Below are 20,484 nucleotides of genomic sequence, written 5' to 3' on the forward strand. Positions count from 1 at the left end.
TATGGTGCACATAATTCTTTATGATTTTCCTTAAAAATTTGCTCATTCACACACACACATACAAAAAGCCTTTCACCTTCCAAAAAAAACTTACCAGAGCTTTCAAGATCACTAATTACCTAATCAGGAGATTAATTATACTATTTCAAGGAAAGAAACAACTTTCCAGGAATTTTAAACTTTTATTTAATCATATTTTGGATCAGTATGTACAGAATGACACCTAATAAAACCAAGCTATCTAATAAATTATTGCTGTAAAACCAGAAACTCTGTCCTATTCTCGATAAGTCAGTCTGATTACAGACTATGCTCTTCTGCTCATATGCAAAAGTTTATGTAAAAATTATCCTCCTCGAAGTCTCACGCCATTCAAAATATATCACCTTCCTCTTCTTTGCAATCATCAACACAACTTCGTAATCACTTGACCTCTGGCACCAATTCCTTTCCTCCTCTTCTCAGTAAAACTTCATTACTTACAACATTACATACAGTATCATTTAGGAAACTTCAAAAAAAAGGATAATAATGGTTGAAAGTAGGCCCCAGGCAATTAAATCAGGCTCTCTGGAGGTGGCTTCTATGCATTGTTGTTTTTTATTAAGCTCCACAGGTGACTCAAATATGCATTCAAGAATAAGTGGACAAGATCAGTATCCCAAATTCCTTAAAATGACATTCATGTTTTAAATCTAGGCTAGCTTATTATGAGATTCTGACACCAAACTGCTGTTAGGTGCCTACTTACAGCCTATAACTCCCTGTGCCTTTACTCCTACCATGCCCTCTTTTGAGGATCTCCAAACCATTCCACTATGGTAGAATATCTGAATTCCTACAATGATTTGTATAACAGAAGTTAAATAAATACCTGCTAATAATTATTTTTAAGAAGTCCTATCCCTCAAATCTAGGAATGAGAAAGAATAAGAATATTGTTACAGCTGTTCAAGATAGCTAATAGGTACTGCGAAAAACTGCAAGTACTACATTGGTGCATGACCAGTAAAGGTATAGGGAAACATCGAAGTTGCAACAGTATATACACTATGGTATCAAAAACTGCACACTTCAAGTAGCAAAATGATACCTGGTCAAAAAGTTGTTTGCCAGTTGTATTGGGCTGAATGGCAAATTCCAGTTCAGCATCCATTGTGGTTACTCTTACATTGATCTGCAATAGAAACAAAAGGGATAATCAATAGGGAAGAGAATATATATATATATATATATATATAAAGTATTAGGCATGAGAAAATACTTTAATCTGATTTATAAAACAAAGTGCTCTACTATGCAGGCAGTAAATAGTAACTGCATAATTGTACCTAATATTTTCTTTATTAGAAAAAGTGATAAAGTTTGATTTTAATCAAAGGAAATCTTAAATCTATTTGAACAAAGAAATTATGAAATCCTCTTTTAAAAATATTTACTGAATCCTTAACATATACTAAGCACTAGGTCATAAGCTTTCCATATTCTCATTTAGCCCTGCAACAATACTAGGAGATATGTCCATATCTACAAAAATTCAAGAGTTCCCATTACTTGCCCAGGGGCACATGGATATCAAATGGTAGAGCAGGTATTTAAACTTATGTATAACCCCAAATTCTCTGAATTTCATTTTTTCTTCCAACACAAAAATCAGATATTTAGTTTTACTCATAATACAAATGTATAATTCACTTTATAAAAAGCTTTCATTTATTGCCCTTTATTTGTTAGACTATTTTAAATTCTAATTTTTTTGTGTAAATACCTTTCTTAGTTGGCTCTCTCACCAAAATGTTAACATGCCTCAACCAAAAAAATTTAATTCCAGAGTAGCAGCTTCACCTAGAATTCACCATGATGTGGTACAAACCTATCTTTTAAACTTCAACTCACACTATTAGAGCTCTAAATCAGACTTTTTATTTCCCATTATGTTTTACTCACTCTAACAACCACAATCTCTGCACATGCAGCTTTTATCTGAAATACCTTCTCTAATCAAAAAAATCTTAACACATCTATCCTTTAAGGTAATATCTATTAGGAAACATTGACAACACATACTATATGTAACATATTTAAACAAAGAAGCATAATAAAATGAAACCTATTGTCGTGTAGTAAGAAATACACATTTGGTCTTCTTCCTGGTTCCTGGCACAGAGCTTCTAAAACCCTTAGAATTTCATGAGTGATAGATTTGAGAGGAATTTTGACATACAAGAGGTTCTCCACTGCTGAACTGGAAAGGTCACAGAGCAAGGACATGACACCCAGCCCGGAGGAGGTAAGAGTAACCCTTGGCCAACAACTAGCAAGAAATTGGGGACTTCATCCTTCATTTGGAAGAGAACCCCAAGTTCCAGAAGAACCTACGTCAGAGCTCAACCTTGAATTCAGGATAGTGAGACCCTGAGCAGAGAACCCAGTTACATCATCCTATATTTCTAACTTATAAAACTTTGAGATAATAAATTATAAATAATATAAATTTAAAGTTACTAAATTTATATTAGTTTGTTACAGAGCAGCAGAAAACAAATACATTTATTGACCAGTCTCCTCATTTTGAAATGTCTGTTCACATCTGTTGCTTATTGTTCTACTGGTTTGTCTTTTTTTTTACTCATCTAAAGGATATCTTCATATATCCTAGATACTAATTCTTTGTCAGCCATTTGTATTACAAAAAAAAAGAATCTTCTCCCTAGTTTGTAGCTTGTCATACTACTCTATGAAATGTCCTTTATGGTAAACATATTCATAATTTTATTGTTGGATTCATCAATTTTTACATAGTAGTATCTATTTTTTTGCCATATTTAAGAAATCTTTCCATTTTCTGGGAAATAAAATATCATAAAAATATTCTTGTATTTCCTAGTAAGGTTTTGTTTTCATAGTTTGTCTTCAATGATTTTTGTTTATGATTTGAGGTAGAGGTCTAATTTCATTTATTTCCCACAAGGATAATGATATGGGGATTTAAAGCATCCAAGCAATATTTAATTAATGTGTAATTAATTTGTTCCCCAAAGATTACTCTGTCATAAATCAAATGTCTATAGCATTGGGTCTGATGTTGTGCTCTCCATTTTATTACACTGGTCAATTTAACTATTCTGCCAATACCATACTGCCTTTATTACTGTATCTTTAAAAAAGTCTTGACATCTGGTAGGGCCAATCTACCCTCACTATCTTCAGAACTGTTTTAGCTATTCTTTGCTCTTTGTTCTTGCTCTTGGCTTCATATAATTGTAAACTTTTCAAAATACCCCATTATGATTTAAATTGGAACTACACTAAATTCATCATCAGTCTCTTGAGGTGAGAAATTGTATCTTTTCAATATTGACTCAGTATCCACGACTATGGGTGTCTTTGTGCACTGTCTTCTTTAGTATCTTTCAAAAAAATTGTATTTATAAATTTTTACCATAATTTCTCCATAAATAAATCCTATTAATCATTTGTTAGGTATCTTTCCTCTAGATCATTATGGTTTTGTAGGTCTTATAAATGCAAGTCTACAATCTGTTGACACCCAAAAAGCATTAAAAACTGAAGTTTACTGGCTAATTTTAGAAAATCTTAACAGGAAGTGATGTGAGACTACCTGGTGAATTAATTTATCCCCTTTAAATGAATATTCACACACTGATTTATAGAAGTATTAATGTTTTTGAGGCAATACATCAGACCTTGAAAGAAGTTTCATTATGTAAGGGATATACACATTATATATTGTATATATTCACTTTTCTGAAATCCACAAAGTTTCTACTGTAAGTCATACAGCTTAAAGAGTTTCAAATATAGGATTGTGAATCTAATGAAGTATCTTTCCAAAATTGTTTCTGTAGAAATGGAACTGATTTTTATATTGATCCTTTTATCGGTTTCCTTGCCAATGAGCCTATAAATCTTTGCATTTATATAAACCAAAGGTCAGAAAACATCTTCTGTAAAGGGCCAAACTGTAAATGTTTTAGGCTTTGCAGACCTTAAGAGTCCATTCCATCTCCTCAACTATGCTACTATAGAAACAAAGCAGTAATAGATACTAAACAATGAACATACACTGTTTCAGTAAAACTTTATAGACACTGAAATTTGAATTTCATATGATTTTCACATGTGGAATATAATTCTTTTTATTTTTTTTCAACCACTGAAAATGTAAAATCCATTCTTAGCTTGCAGGCTGTATAAAAAGAGATGCCGGGCTGGATTTGGCCTAGGGTCCATGATTTGCCAACCGCTGATATAAACAAGGAATTTTTAACTTCTTCAAATTGTGCTTCTCCCTTTCCAGTCAGTTAGCTTTTATGTTTTTCTGTGCAGGTTTCCTTGTTCATGCTGAATAGCAGCAGTGATAATGTATATATCTTTTGTCTTATTCTTGATTTTAAAAGAAATGCTTCTATAGTTAACACATTTAAGACAGCTTTAGCAAAAGATTTTTTTTTATACGTAGCTTATGAGGTTTTAGTTTTTGTTCTTTAAATCATGAACAGTTGTTCAATTTTAGCAACTGCTCTTTCTCAACTTATTATACGATTTTTCTGCTTTAAACTAATCATGTGATTAGGGCAGACAGTGCTTGGTGTTTGATCACCAAAATCTACTGAAATTATAGTTGGACATATGGCTATTGAGTACAGAACATTTCTCAATGTCTGACTGAGCTATGACCAACAGAACATGAGCAGAAGAGATATAGGCCGCTTGTGAGCCTAGGCATAAAATACTTCCCTATTCTTCCTCCCTTCCTCCTGGCTGGAACCCAGACAGAGCAATAACTCACCTTCAACTATAAAGACAATAATTACGGCCTAGGCCAGAAGTTTTCAAACTTCTTGGTCTCAGGATGTCTTTACACTCTTAAAAACTACTAAGCATCCCAAAAATCTTTTGTTTATGTGGGTTATCTATCAACATTTGCCACATTAGAAATTAAAACAGAAAACTTTAAGATATTAACTCATTTAAATATAACTAAATCTGTTCGATGTTAACATAAGTAACATTAGGAAAAACAAGTATTATAAACATGTTTAACAAACAAAAAAAAGCACTATAAGTCAACTTTTAAGCCTTTCCATTTGAACTTAACTGTAATTCTCTGAGGTAATTTAGCATTTATTATTAAGTCAACTTTACAATTAAAAAAATAGGTCTACAGAAGTTGTGAATTGATCAAGGTTACATATCTCCTAAATATAAAGCTGGGCCAATATGATCAGTGTGAAACACAGAGATCAAATTAAATTTCTTCAAGCTTTGTGCTTTGAAGAATTAGACTTTATTATTTTGCAGGAGGTAGAGGGGGTGGCTAATTATATCCTGACCTAAAAATTTTTAAGGGGGAAAAAAAAAGACATCACTATCAATATCTTAAAATATTTTCTTCCAGAATTTTTATGCATGAACAACACAATTTTATATCCAATTATACATACAATTTTGAATGTTCTTTTTTTTTTTTTTTTTTTTTTTTTTTAGGAGAGCAAGGTACAGGCTTTTATTTAGAGATACAGTGAAAGGACAGAGCTCCTGGCTCATGCCAGGAAGGGACAAGAGAGTCCCACAATTTTGAATATTCTTGACTCAATGATACTGACAAACAGGTTTTCAAAGCAGTTATAATTTTTATATTCCTACCAGATGTATTAGAGTTCCCAGTTAATTCAAATCCCTACCAACACCAGGTAGTCTAATTTTAGCCATTCTAGTGAATATAAAACAGTATTTCACTATAGTTTTAATTTTTATTTCCCTGTAACTTAAGATATTGAGGATCTTTTCATATGCTCATTGGCTATTAATATATATTCTTTTGTGAAGCATCTGTTCAAAGTTTTTTTCCATTTTAAGAAAACTGCATTGTCATATTGAGTTCTAAAAAACTTTATATTGCAATTATTTTGTCCCATTCTGTCTTGCTTTTTCATTTTCTAATGATTTTCATTATTACTACCTTCCAAAGAACCAAAGTTTTTAATTTTAATGTACCTATTTTTTTTTAATGGTTAAAACATTCTGTGTATTATCTAAGAAATGCTGTCTACCCTGAAGTAGCAAAAATGATTTATGTTTTCTTCGAACAGTTTTTTATCGTTTGGGCTTTTGCATTTAGGTCTTTTATATTTGTAGAGTTTGTTTTGTGTGTAAACTATGAGATAAGGCTCAATGTTCTCATTCTTCTATAAGGAAAACTCTGTTCCAACAACATTTATTGGAAAGAATTTACTTTCCCCATTGAATTGTGTGACACCCTTTAGATAATCTAATGAATACGTGTGCAGTTGTATTTTTGTTCCTCTGATTCTATTATGTGTCCTTTCATCAATACATTGTCTTATTTTTGTACTTTGTAAGTCTTGAAATCCAGAAGTGTTGAGTTTTCCAACTTTGTTCTTTATAAAATTTCTTCAGATATTCCACATATTCTGGTAATTCCATATACATTTTACAAACAGCTGGCCAATTTTAGCCAAAGAAGCTTGCTGAAATTTAACTGATTGGAACTGTATTCAATCTACCATTACATATGAAGGAAATGACATCTTAATAATATTTCTAGATATATCTATGAACAATATAATTATTCTATAAATTTAGGTCTTTCAAGTTTTCAGGAAAGAGGTCTTGTATAGCTTCTGTAAATTTATTCCTAAGTATATTATGTCTTTGATCCTGTTACAAATGGAATTTTTTCCTTCAGTTTTCAAATTCTGTTCTATATATAAAAAGACATTAAATATGTGTATTTAAAAATATAACCTTGGGGCCAACAATCTTGTTAAATTCAGTTATTAGTTCTAGTAGATTTTTGGAGATTCCTGAGGATTTTCTACATAAACAATGTCATGTCATCTGCAGATAGGAAAATCTACTTCTTCCTTTCTGATATTTATTCCTTGCCTTTTCTTTTTAATTCTTCTCTCCTTCCAATAATACACACTTCATTTACCTGTTGCTTCTTTAAAGTATTTCAAAGTGATAACCATGCCAGAAATTTCCAATAGCTATAACCAATGATTATCTTAAAAAGATAATTGGCCAAAAGAAACATTACTGAAAAAACATCTCTATTTTGTTAGATGAAGAACATTTATCCTAACGCAAAAGGAATAAACCTTAGTCAAAAACTAACTATAGGGGTTTGTTGGGGGGACTTGGTGAAGGGGGGACCCTAGTAAACATAATGTTCTTCATGTAATTAATGATAACAAAATAAGAAAAAGATTAATGATAACAAAATAAGAAAAAAAAACTAACTATAAAATTAAGCAAATGATCATACATATACCCTCAGATAAGAAAACCTAAGACTATATAATATCAGCATAGTTATACCTAACATCAATGCTAGAATTATGAGAAAATTAATATATGGATCCTTCCAACCTCTAATTACCTCCCTCTGTGTATCAGTAAGTTGCTATTTACTGAGCACTGAATGTGTACCAAGTTCTAATCCTCACCAAACTCCCTTGGTAACTAATTGTATCTCTATTTTATGTATGAGGAAGTTAGGAATTGGAGAGTGAACTAGTCTTACAAAGTCACCCAAAGTAAATGGCAGAGCCAGGATAAGAAGACAGAACCCTTTAAGTCAATTCTTCCCTACAATGTCACCGATACCTCTTCTTCACAAGCCTGTGTAATACTGTGCTCTAGCTACACTGATCTAACAACAACAGTACTATCAGTGTCTTTTCCTCCCAAAAACTCTATCAAAATACTTTGCTCCTTGTTCCAAAAGGAACTTAATGCTATTGGTATTTTATTATATAAGAAGTGGCAGAAGTAAAATAAACTTACTGGTTTCGGCATTTTCCTTCTCTTTTTGTCACCTTCTTTAAAAATTCTTCACTTTTATGAATTCTTTTGTCACCTTCTGTTAAAGAGAAAGCATAATTGATCTATTATCTTTACATATGTTTTTAACATAATTTGTATAGAATACAAATTAAAACATTTCAGAATTTGAGTTTAAAGTAACACAGAACTCTCTTAATCTAATTTTCAATGTCTTCTACTATCATTTCATGTTCTCTAAAAATAGAGTTGTGATTTAAAATAGCACACAAATATTGATCACCAACTAAAAGCTTTAAATCAAAGATAACACAGCAAGGAAACAGGATTGCTAAAGGCCCAGATGCCATCTCTGTCTGAGTCAGATTCCCCCATCTACCCAGCCTAGTAGAGGAGGGACAGTAAAGGTGAGGATAGATGGACTGACTTTAGAGATGAACTCAAGAACACTTTTCAACCTTTTTCTATACTGCCAAAGACAAAAGGAAATTCTGATTAATGTAAACTATAAAATAACTTTTTAAAGAAAATTATTTTTTCTTCTTGAAACTTTAAAAATCCAAGTAGAGAAAAATATGTAACAGTAGCTGATTCACCTAAGGTGTGTAAAAGAATCATAGTTTATAAACAAGCAATCTGCATGCTACTCACCAGCAAGCTAGCAGCCTCCACTGAAATTCAGAATTGTCCTTAAAACCAATGTTAAGTTGTTTCTTCTCCCCCAAGGCAACAAAAGTGAATCTTAATCCAGAAGAACCATCATGCTATGACATGTGCTGTTTTAGGGTAAACGTTCTTATTAACATTTAACAAAACTGGGTCTCCCCCTTACAAACCTACCAAATGATTTAGCATTCTTACTCATTATTAGATGTCCAGAAAAATTGATTATCATTCCAATTTGAAAACCTATAGTTATTTCACTTTTTTGAATATAAAAACAAAGCAAAACAGAATGAACAAACAGCAGAAGACTTGTAGACACTGAGAACTGACTAGTGGATACCATGAGGGAGGGGTTGGGGTGGGTAGGTGGGAAAAGTGAGGGGGATAAAGAGGCACAAAAATTCTCAATCATAATTATTACTTCCTATGATGACAGATAGTAACTACACTAGTGGGGGTGAGGATTTAATAACATGGATAACTTGAACCACTGTGTGTATATTTGAAACCAATATGAGATTGTATATCAGCAATCCTTCAATTAAAAAAACCTATACTGAGAATTACTTGGCAATTACGTGGAAATAAGCTTATATTGGTAATATCTCTGCCAAAGAACTCTACTCTTAATACTAGAATCAATTAAATTAACATACAATTAGTTTTGTGTTTTAAAACTATTATCAATTGCTTTTTAAGCTGCCATAATAAAACTCAAAATTCTCCAAATTGAAATAAAAATGAAGCATCAAATAAGGTCATTTCCCTAACTTATACTCAATGATGAGCCAATAAACCTCTCCATAGAGTGAACTTCCACTTGAGACATTTTTTTTTTTTATGAGAGGGCATCTCTCATATTTATTGATCAAATGGTTGTTAACAACAATAAAATTCTGTACAGGGGACTCAAGGCACAATCATTAATCAACCCCAAGCCTAATTCTCAACAGTCTACAATCTTCTGAAGCATAACGAACAAGTTCTTACATGGTGAACAAGTTCTTACATGGTGAACAGTGCAAAGGCAGTCATATCACAGAAACTTTGTTTTGATCACATATCATGAACTATAAACAATCAAGTCAGATATGATTATTCGTTTGATTTTTATACTTGATTTATATGTGAATCCCACATTTCTCCCTATTTATTTATTTATTTTAAATAAAATGCTGAAGTGGTAGGTAGATGCAAGATAAAGGTAGAAAACATAATTTAGTGCTGTAAGAGGGCAAATGTAGATGATCGGGTCTGTGCCTATAGACTAAGTATTAATCCAAGCAAGACAAGGGCAACAAAACATCCACGGATGCAGAAGATTTCTCTCAAAACAGTGGGGGTTAGGTTCTAAGCCTCACCTCTGTTGATCCCCAATTTCTCACCTGATGTGCCTGTGACTGTGCCTGTCTTAGGTTGTTCCTCCCTTAAGGAACCTTACCTGTCTGGCTAACCAGCCGTCTTCCGGGGCCATACAGGGAAATGTAAAGTTGGTAAGTGAGAGAGAAGCAATATTCTTTGAAAAGTTAGCTTTTTACTTCTTTGCAGATTTATGCCCTGTGGCTTCTATGCTCAGCATTTGTCTTGAGGTATCTTTACCACTTGGAAGAATTATGATACTCGGTAATTTTCAATATGAGGCACGAATTCTACTAAAGGATTGTAATTAGGAAGGAAGAAGAAAAGCTATAGAAGTAGCAGACGGAAGAAAACATGGGAAGATTGATAATTTCTTTGACATATATTCTTGTAGAGTAACATAAGCATGTATAGGTTTTAACAAACTAGTAATTAAATTGCGTACACACATTAACATAATAGGAATACAGCTACATATCAAAAGCAGACCTACAATTACCAGCCATATCCAGTGAAACCAAGAAAACCAGTTAGGTACCCTAGGCATTTGTGAAAACTTATCAATGATATGATGGATATTGTCTAACTGAATTTGAATAGTTTGAGAAAAATCAGACAAATTAAAACAACACATTCCTGGGAACTGTTCACATCCCATATGGTCTTTTAACAGTAGACAGTCTATAGTCACACGATTTTGGAGCACTGCAACTTGCACTTCTTATTCTTGGTTGAGTTCGGCACAGTATAGGTCCAGTCAAATTTGTTTTTTTACTGTATGCACAGGCCAGCTTAGATATCTCCTTCTTCATTCCAATGGCAAGTCCAGGAACCGGTGGGATGAATGCGGCTACAACTGCAACAGAGCCAGGATATTTGTTGAAGTTTTTTGATGATCTTCTGGAATGACTCTTCCAGAGGATGTTGATGTTGAAGTTCTTCTCAAATCATATCTTAATTCGTTTTCTGGGTAGCCAAATTAGGCTTTGATCCTCTGTATAAACACAAACAAACCCTTTGCCCACACTTTGATATGACTTTTATACCATTGTGAAGAACCTACTGGAGACCACCACACAGGAACTGTTTTTTTTTTAAGGAAAGAAATATTATCAGAAAAATGTACTTCTACATCTAATGAGCATCCAACAACCTTTAAAAGATCAAAATTAAGGATATGTAAAGCATGCATTAATCATTGATTTACAGTTAATTTTATCCTATCAGGGAGTAATCCCCCCACTTTTTTTTATCATTAATCTACAATTACATGAAGAATATTATGTTTACTAGGTTCTCCCCTACACCAAGTTACCCCCACAAACCCTATTACAGTCACTGTCCATCAGCATAGCAAAATGTTTTAGAATCACTACTTGTCTTCTCTGTGTTGCACAGCCATCCCCTTTCCCACACCCCCCACATTATACATGCTAATCATAATACCCCCTTTCTTCTTCCCCGCCCTTATCCCTCCCCACCCTCCCATTCTCCCCAGTCTCTTTCCCTTTGGTAACTGTTAGTCCATTCTTGGGTTCTGTGCTTCTGCTGCTGTTTTGTTCCTTCAGTTTCTCTTTTGTTCTTATACTCCACACATGAGTGATATCATTTGATATTTGTCTTTCTCTGCTAGGCTTATTTCACTGAGCATAATACCCTCTAGCTCCATCCATGTTGTTGCAAATGGTAGGATTTGTTTTCTTCTTGTGGCTGAATAATATTCCATTGTGTATATGTACCTCATCTTCTTTATCCAGTCATCTACTGATGGACACTTAGGTTGCTTCCATTTCTTGGCTATTGTAAATAGTGCTGCAGTAAACATAGGGGTGCATCTGTCTTTTTCAAACTGGAGTGCTGCATCCTTAGGGTAAATTCCTAGAAGTGGAATTCCTGGGTCAAATGCTATTTCTATTTTGAGCATTTTGAGGAACCTCCATATTGCTTTCCACAATGGCTGAACTAATTTACATTCCCACCAGCAGTGTAGGAGGGTTCCCCTTTCTCCACAACCTTGCCAACATTTGTTGTTGTTTGTCTTTTGGATGGTAGCCATCCTTACTGGTGTGAGGTGATATCTCATTGTGGTTTTAATTTGCATTTCTCTGATAACTAGCAAAGTGGAACATCTTTTCATGTGTCTCTTGGCCATCTGAATTTCTTCTTTAGAGAACTGTCTGTTCAGCTCCTCTGCCCATTTTTTAATTGGATTATTTACTTTTTGTTTGTTGAGGTGCGTGAGCTCTTTATATATTTTGGATGACAAGCCTTTATCGGATCTGTCATTTATGAATATATTCTCCCATACTGTAGGGTACTGTTTTGTTCTATTGATTTTGTCTTTTGCTGTACAGAAGCTTTTCAGCTTGATATAGTCCCACTTGTTCATTTTTGCTTTTGTTTTCCTTGCCCGGGGAGATATGTTCATGAAGAAGTCGCTCATGTTTAAGTCCAAGAGATTTTTGCCTAAGTTTTTTTCTAACAGTTTTATGGTTTCATGACTTACATTCAGGTCTTTGATCCACTTTGAATTTACTTTTGTGTATGGGGTTAGACAATGGTCCAGTTTCATTCTCTTACATGTAGCTGTCCAGTTTTGCCAGCACCATCTGTTGAAGAGGCTGTCATTTCCCCATTGTATGTCCATGGGTCCTTTATCGAATATTAATTGACCATATATGTTAGGGTTAATGTCTAGAGTTTCTAATCTGTTCCACTGGTCTGTGGCTCTGTTCTTGTGCCAGTACCAAATTGTCTTGATTACTATGGCTTTGTAGTAGAGCTTGAAGTTGGGGAGTGAGATCCCCCCCTACTTTATTCTTCTTTCTCAGTATTGCTTTGGCTATTCGGGGTCTTTGGTGTTTCCATATGAATTTTTGTACTATTTGTTCCAGTTCATTGAAGAATGTTGCTGGTAATTTGATAGGGATTGCATCAAATCTGTATATTGCTTTGGGCAGGATAGCCATTTTGACGATATTAATTCTTCCTAGCCAAGAGCATGGGATGAGTTTCCATTTGTTAGTGTCCTCTTTAATTTCTCTTAAGAGTGTCTTAGAGTTTTCAGGGTATAGGTCTTTCACTTCTTTGGTTAGGTTTATTCCTAGTATTTTATTCTTTTTGATGCAATTGTGAATGGAATTGTTTTCCTGACTTCTCTATTGGTTCATTGTTAGTGTATAGAAAAGCCACAGATTTCTGTGTGTTAATTTTGTATCCTGCAACTCTGCTGTATTCCGTATCAGTTCTAGTAGTTTTAGAGTGGAATCTTTAGGGTTTTTTATGTACAATATCATGTCATCTGCAAATAGTAACAGTTTAACTTCTTCCTTACCAATCTGGATTCCTTGTATTTCTTTGTTTTGTCTGATTGCCATGGCTAGGACCTCCAGTACTATGTTAAATAACAGGGGGGAGTGGGCATCCCTGTCTTGTTCCCAATCTCAGAGGAAAAGCTTTCAGCTTCTTGCTATTCAGTATGATGTTAGCTGTGGGTTTATCATATATGGCCTTTATTATATTGAGGTACTTGCCCTTTATACCCATTTTGCTGAAAGTTTTTATCATGAATGGATGTTGAATTTTGTCAAATGCTTTTTCAGCATTTATGGAGATGATCATGTGGTTTTTGTCTTTCTTTTTGTTCATGCGGTGGATGATGTTGATGGATTTTCAATGTTCTACTATCCTTGCATCCCTGGGATGAATCCCACTTGGTCGTGGTGTATGATCCTTTTGATATATTTTTGAATTCGGTTTGCTAATATTTTATTGAGTATTTTTGCATCTACATTCATCAGGGATATTGGTCTGTAATTTTCTTTTTTGATGGGGTCTTTGCCTGGTTTTGGTATTAGGGTGATGTTGGCTTCATAGAATGAGTTTGGGAGTATTCCCTCCTCTTCTATTTTTTGGAAAACTTTGAGGAGAATGGGTATTATGTCTTCTCTGTATGTCTGATAAAATTCCGAGGTAAATCCGTCTGGCCCGGGGGTTTTGTTCTTGGGTAGCTTTTGATTACCGCTTCAATTTCTTTGCTCATAATTGGTTTGTTTAACTTTTGTATGTCTTCCTTGGTTAGTCTTGGAAGGTTGTATTTTTCTAGGAAGTTGTCCATTTCTTCTAGGTTTTCCAGCTTGTTAGCATATAGGAGTAGTGTTTAATAATTGTGTTTCTGTGGAGTCTGTCATGGCTTTTCCATTCTCGTTTCTGATTCTGTTGATGTGTGTTGATTCTCTTTTTCTCTTAGTAAGTCTCACTAGAGGGTTATCTATTTTGTTTATTTTCTCAAAGAACCAGCTCTTGGTTTCATTGATTTTTTTGTATTGTTTTTTTCTTCTCAAATTTGTTTATTTCTTCTCTGATCTTTGTTATGTCCCTTCTTCTGCTGACTTTAGGCCTCATTTGTTCTTCTTTTTCCAGTTTCGATAATTGTGATGTTAGACTATTCATTTGGGATTGTTCTTCCTTCTTTAAGGTTGCCTGGATTGCTATATACTTTCCTCTTGAGACTGCTTTCACTGTGTCCCACAGAAGTTGGGGCTTTGTGTTGTTGTTGTCATTTGTTTCCATATATTCCTTGATCTCTATTTTAATTTGTTCATTGATCCACTGTTTATTTAGGAGCATGTTGTTAAGCCTCCATGTGTCTGTGAGCCTTTTTACTTTCTTTGTACAATTTATTTCTAGTTTTATACCTTTGTGGTCTGAAAAGTTGTTTGGTAGAATTTCAACCTTTTGGAATTTACTGAGGCTCTTTTTGTGACCTAGTATGTGGTCTATTCTGGAGCATGTTCCATGTGCACTTAAGAAGAATGTGTATCCTGTTGCTTTTGGGTGTAGAGTTCTATAGATGTCTATTAGGTCCATCTGTTCTAGAGTGTTGTTCAGTGCCTCTGCATCCTTACTTATTTTCTGTCTGGTGCTTCTGTCCTTGGGAGTGAATGGTGTGTTGACGTCTCCTAAAATGAATACATTGCATTCTATTTCCCCCTTTAGTTCTGTTAGTATTTATTTCACATATGTTGGTGCTCCTGTGTTGGGTGCATATATATTTATAATGGTTATATCCTCTTGTTGGATTGAGCCCTTTATCATTATGTAATGTCCTTCTTTATCTCGTTACTTTCTTTGTTTTGAAGTGTATTTTGTCTGATACTAGTACTGCAACCCCTGCTTTCTTGTCTCTGTTGTTTGCATGAAATATGTTTTTCCATGCCTTGACTTTTAGTCTGTGGATGTCTTTGGGTTTGAGATGAGTTTCTTGTAAGCAGCATATACATGGGTCTTGCTTTTTTATCCATTCTATTACTCTGTGTCTTTTGATTTGTGCATTCAGTCCATTTACATTTAGGGTGACTACTGAAAGGTATGTACTTATTACCATTGCAGGCTTTAGATTCATGGTTACCAAAGGTTCAAGGTTAGCTTCTTTTGTATGTTACTGCCTAACTTAGCTTGCTCATTGAGCTGTTATATACACTGTCTGGAGATTCTTTTCTTCTCTCCCTTCTTATTCCTCCTCCTCCATTCTTTATATGTTGGTTGTTTTATTTTGTGCTCTTTCATGTTTCCTTTAACTGCTTTTAGTGGGTAGTTGATTTCATTTTTTGCCTTTAATTAGTATTTGGTTGGTCTGCTTTCTTTGCTGTGATTTTATTTTCTCTGGTGACATCTGTTTAGTCTTAGGAGTGCTCCCGTCTAGAAGAGTCCCTCTAGAATACCCTGTAGAGGTGGTTTGTGGGAGGCAAATTCCCTCAACTTTTGCTTGTCTGGGTATTGTTTAATCCCTCCTTCATATTTAAATGATAATCGTGCTGGTTACACTATTCTTGGTTCAAGGCCCTTCTGTTTCACTGCATTAAATATATCATGCCATTCTCTTCTGGCCTGTAAAGTTTCTGTTGGGGGGTCTGATGATAGCCTGATGGGTTTTCCTTTACAGGTGACCTTTTTCTTCTCTCTAGCTGCCTTTAAAACTCTGTCCTTGTCCTTGATCTTTGCCATTTTAATTATTATGTGTCTTGGTGTTGTCCTCCTTGGGTCCTTTCTGTAGGGAGTTCTGTGTACTTCCGTGGTCTGATCGATTATTTCCTCCCCCAGTTTGGGGAAGTGTTCAGCATTGATTCAAAGACACTTTCTATCCCTTTTTCTCTCTCTTCTTCTTCTGGTTCCCCTATAATGCGGATGTTACTCCTTTTGGATTGGTCACAGTTCTCTTAATATTGTTTCATTCCTGGAGATCCTTTTATCTCTGTGTCAGCTTCTATGCATTCCTGTTCTCTGGTTTCTATTCCATCAATGGCCTCTTGCATCTTATCCATTCTGCCTATAAATCCTTCCAGAGTTTGTTTCACTTCTGTAATCTCCTTCTGGACATCTGTAATCTCCCTCTGGACTTCATCCCTTAGCTCTTGCATATTTCTCTGCATCTCCGTCAGCATGTTTATGATTTTTATTTTGAATTCTTTTTCAGGAAGACTGGTTAGGTCTGTCTCCTCAGGTGTTGTCTCTGTGATCTTTGTCTGCCTCAAATTCTGCCCTTTCATGGTGATAGAGATAGTTTGCGGAGCTGGCACGAGTGGCGGCTGGGAGAACATCCCTTCTTGTTGGTTTGTGGCCTTCCTCTCCTGGGAGAACAGCGACCTTTAGCAGCTTGTGCTGGGCAGCTGCGCACAGATGGGGCTTCTGATTCTTGCCCAGCCGCTATGGAGTTAATCTTCACTATTGCTGTGGGCATGGCCTGTCTTGGGCTGCTGCTCCAATATGGCGGACCTGAGTCGGAGGGGAAATAGCCAGGAGGGTGTTTATCTCTGTGAGGGGCCTCTGACTTTCCCTGCTATCCAGGGGTTTAGGGTGCCCGGAGTTCCCTGCTGCTGGGCTAAGTGTCTCGGGACGCTTCCATCCAGCTGTGGGGTCCCTGTCCCTTTAAGACTTCCAAGAAGCACTTGCTTTTCTTTGTCCCCAGGGCGCCGGCTGCGGGGACCCGGTCACAGGTCTTACTGTCCTGTTTCCCTAGTTTTCAGCACCCCACGCATGCACTGTCTGCGGTCTGGTGCGGATGGCTAGGGCTGGCTATTTAGCAGTCCTGGGCTCCCTCTCCCTCCCCACTCCGACTCCTCTCCTCCCACCGGGAGCTGGGGTGTGTGGCGCTCAGGTCCCGCCAGGCCGCGGCTTGTATCTTACCCCCTTCGCAAGGCGCTGGGTTCTCGCAGGGTGGATGTAGTCTGGCTTTTGTCCTGTGTCTTCTGGTCTCTCTTTTAGGAGGAGTTGTCTTTGTTGTATTTCAAAAATATATGTGGTTTTGGGAGGAGATTTTTGCTGCTCTGCTCGCCATCTTGGCTCTGCCTTCCCCACTTGAGACACTTTTCATCTAATACACTGGGCTATGAAATTCAGTTGGAATACTGAATTCATTTCCTTAAATCAGATAGGTACCACCTTCCTACAATGAACTACTTTCATGATCCTAAATGTACTCCAGTCCTACCTTCTAATTCTATATTCTCCTTTTCGTCCCACTACCATTATCTCAGGTCTTAAAACATCCTCCAAACTGACCTGCTTTTCACCTCTTTTGTAAACTAGTAATCTCTCAAATCTCTATCTCTAGAACTTGCTTGGCTAATTTGCCTTGCATCTAAAAATTGTTTCAAAATACTTAAATCCCTACTCCCATAGTAAAATCTGCTTTTCTACAAGTCTTGGTAATATATTTCTGGAGTTATTCATAGCGTTCTCTCATGATCTTTTAATATCTCTACTACATAGGCAGTTATAATCCTCTTTTCTTTCCTAATATTGTTCATTTTGCCTTCCCTTTTGCTTAATCTTGCCAGAAGTTCTGCTTAGGTTGTTTGTCTGAAAGCCAGCTTTCTTTTGGTTTTTTGATCTTCTGTTTCTTTGTTTTCTCTTGTTCATTTCTGTCTTTTTTCCTCAACATTTTTCTGCTCACTAGTTGGTTCTACTCTGTGTCTCATTTTCTAATTTCCAAAATTGAAAGTTTACATGATTAAGTCCTTATCTTTTCTCTAATTCATGCATTAAGGCCATAAACTAAAAATGTCTAACCATATGGCAACTCCAAGTAAAGGGATTGCCCTATTTTGCCAGTAAGAATATTTTAAAATATTTTTATCATTTGAATATGTAAAATAATCAAATATTTATCATTTATTAATGTAAATATCAAAAACATATAACTTACAAAATATTGATTCATATTATTTGCTTTACCTTTTTCATAGGTCACAGAATTTCTTCCAACTCTTCACACATGAAACATGAGTGTCTATATCAAAACTTTCTGAATTAGTTGTTTCCCAGATCATACAAGTACTTTTTGAATCAGTGTATTATCACTAAAACTTTTATCCCAAATCACAACACCCATTTATGTAAGAAATTAGGATTTTTTTTTCCTATTTGTACTATTGGAATATACTTCATTATCTACAGTGTAACAACTGTATTATTTCTTGTAAATCTGTCCTTGACTTGCTTCTTTTTCATATTTATATCATTTATCAGCTAAGCTCTATGAACATTCCAAACTCAAAAGTACTATAAAGGCATTTCAGGTAAATGTGCCGCCTGTTTTAAACAGTACTTTCACACTAAAGAGAAACAGAACATCTTACAATAAAAAGAGTTCCTAAGAACACAAATATAAATCTCTTTTTCTAGGGAATTTTTTTTTTAATGTCTTGCCTTATATATGAAACCATACTGTTTTTCTAAGTATCACTTGACTGGTTTCCCACGTGGTTTTTATATGTAGTTTTTTCATTGTTGTGTAGCTCTAAATTGTTTTATTTTCCAATTATGATTTCTGATCACTACTAAGAAAATTTTTCTCAGTTTTCAAATGGAATGGTTAGAGATCTGTGGGCAGAGTGCTATTATCTATTCTAGGTTTACTACACCATAGTCAAAGAATTCATTAAGACTTATGTTTAATACTTGTTTTCTTTTTGACTGTTCTAGATAAAAATGAAAACTTATTTTCTACACTTGCTAAGTCAGATCAAGCTGACAAAGTAATGTTTTGTTTATAGTCTCTTTACTATTATTTATTTTAGTCACAATTTGGAAAAAAAGTATTACATTTTCTAAGTATGATTGTGGATGTTAATGTTTTCTTATAAATTGTTAGCTTGTTTGTATGTTTTTGGACTTTTATTGGGTAAGCCTATATTTAGTATTGCTAAATCTTTCCAGTGCATATTCCCTTTTCTCAGTAAGTAATTATTTAATTGCACACAGAATTCTAAATTGATCATTATTCTCTCAGCATTTGGAAGAGAGTATTTTTCTTGTGGCATGTGTACTACTGATGAGAAGTCTGCTGTCAATCTAACTCATGTCTCTGAGGCCTTTCTTTGCTTTCCTTGAAGTTTGTTTTTTTGGTTATTTCTGGTGTCCTTCACATTTGCTTTTATTCATCTTGTTCAGGATTTGGTAAGCTTCCTTACTCTCAAGATTCATGCTTTTCTTAAATTCTGGAAAATTAGTAGCTATTGTCTCTTTCCTATTCCCTGTTTTTATTCAGCAATTCTTTCTGTGTATCTTATTTCTAACCCATGCCTACTTTCTAATCTTTTCCATCTCTTTATCTCTCTGAGCAACATTCCTCCAATCACTATTTCTTTTCAGTTTTTAATGTTTTACCTGTCCATTAGTTTAAAATTTCAGTGATTATATATTTTTAGTTCTAGAAATTCTTCTCTGGCTTTTAAAAAAATATTTTTTAATACTACAATGCTACTTTAATAATACAATACAGAGCTATTTTATAATTTGTTTTAAATGCTCCTTTTAGCCTTATGCTATGTCACTATAACATTTTTCTCTTTTCAGTTCATTATAGCTTGTTTCTTTACTGAGTTGGTAGTTTTGGACAGAAAGCTCTGGTCCCCATCCCACTCCCCAGTGTGGGAGTCCTGGCAACCTGTACATGAGTTGTATATGTATTCATACATATGCATTTCAAGTTTGCTACTACCAGAGAATTAGAATTTTAATTGTCCTAGACCAGTTCTTAACATAAATTTCTTGTTCTGGCATCCTATTACTGTATCAGACCCTATCACCATACTCTGGAGAAGTCAGGAGATACTCAAGAGAACCTCTTCATACATAATGATCATGTTACTTGCTAGATTCATATGGATGCTGTGCCCTTCCTGTGAAATCTGCCATCAGTAAGGAAGAACAAAGGAATGTATTAATCAAATACTTGAACTAAACAAGGGTAGTTTTTTTTTTTCCTTTTCCTTTAAGAAATAATTTATCCAAATTTTCAATATTAGAGTTACTTCAAGTTGTACTCTAGATTATTTTACCCGAAAGGTCCTTTCTATAAAGCCTTAGCTTTAATAAGAAATCTGCTGCCATAAAATAAATGTATCAGAGGCCAACATACACAAAACCAGTTTTTTACACAAGGTATTTTAGCTTTTCAAATTTCCAACAAACCTATCTGATCTATATGAACTGTGGGGAAGGGGGCAGGAGGGAGGAGTAACAAAAGCCTTAAAAAAATAAGGTTATGGCTGGCTTCTAAAAATGTTTATCTTCAAACCAGTGTTTTCTCTTAAAAAACCAAGTTACTCTTCACCCTGTTTT

At 34.8% G+C, this 20,484-nt stretch overlaps 1 protein-coding gene across 4 annotated transcripts in view; it reads right to left on the reverse strand.

Moving 5' to 3' along the window:
* RDX (radixin) overlaps window positions 1-20,484 on the reverse strand; it is a 91,314-nt gene that overhangs the window by 59,371 nt on the left and 11,459 nt on the right. For 2 of the 4 annotated variants that reach the window (XM_036895713.2, XM_036895711.2), the window contains exons 2-3: window positions 7,837-7,912; window positions 1,094-1,177 (exon numbers count right to left, since the gene is read on the reverse strand). In XM_036895713.2, coding sequence (XP_036751608.1) covers window positions 1,094-1,177; window positions 7,837-7,848 — 96 coding nt within the window. In that variant the 5' untranslated portion in view covers window positions 7,849-7,912. Of the gene's footprint in view, window positions 1-1,093; window positions 1,178-7,836; window positions 7,913-8,484; window positions 8,610-20,484 lie in introns of those variants that run through there. The other 2 variants (XM_057491089.1, XM_036895714.2) reach the window with 2 other exon arrangements.

This window comes from Manis pentadactyla, chromosome 13 (assembly GCF_030020395.1).
Source record: "Manis pentadactyla isolate mManPen7 chromosome 13, mManPen7.hap1, whole genome shotgun sequence".
NCBI classification, from domain to species: domain Eukaryota; kingdom Metazoa; phylum Chordata; class Mammalia; order Pholidota; family Manidae; genus Manis; species Manis pentadactyla.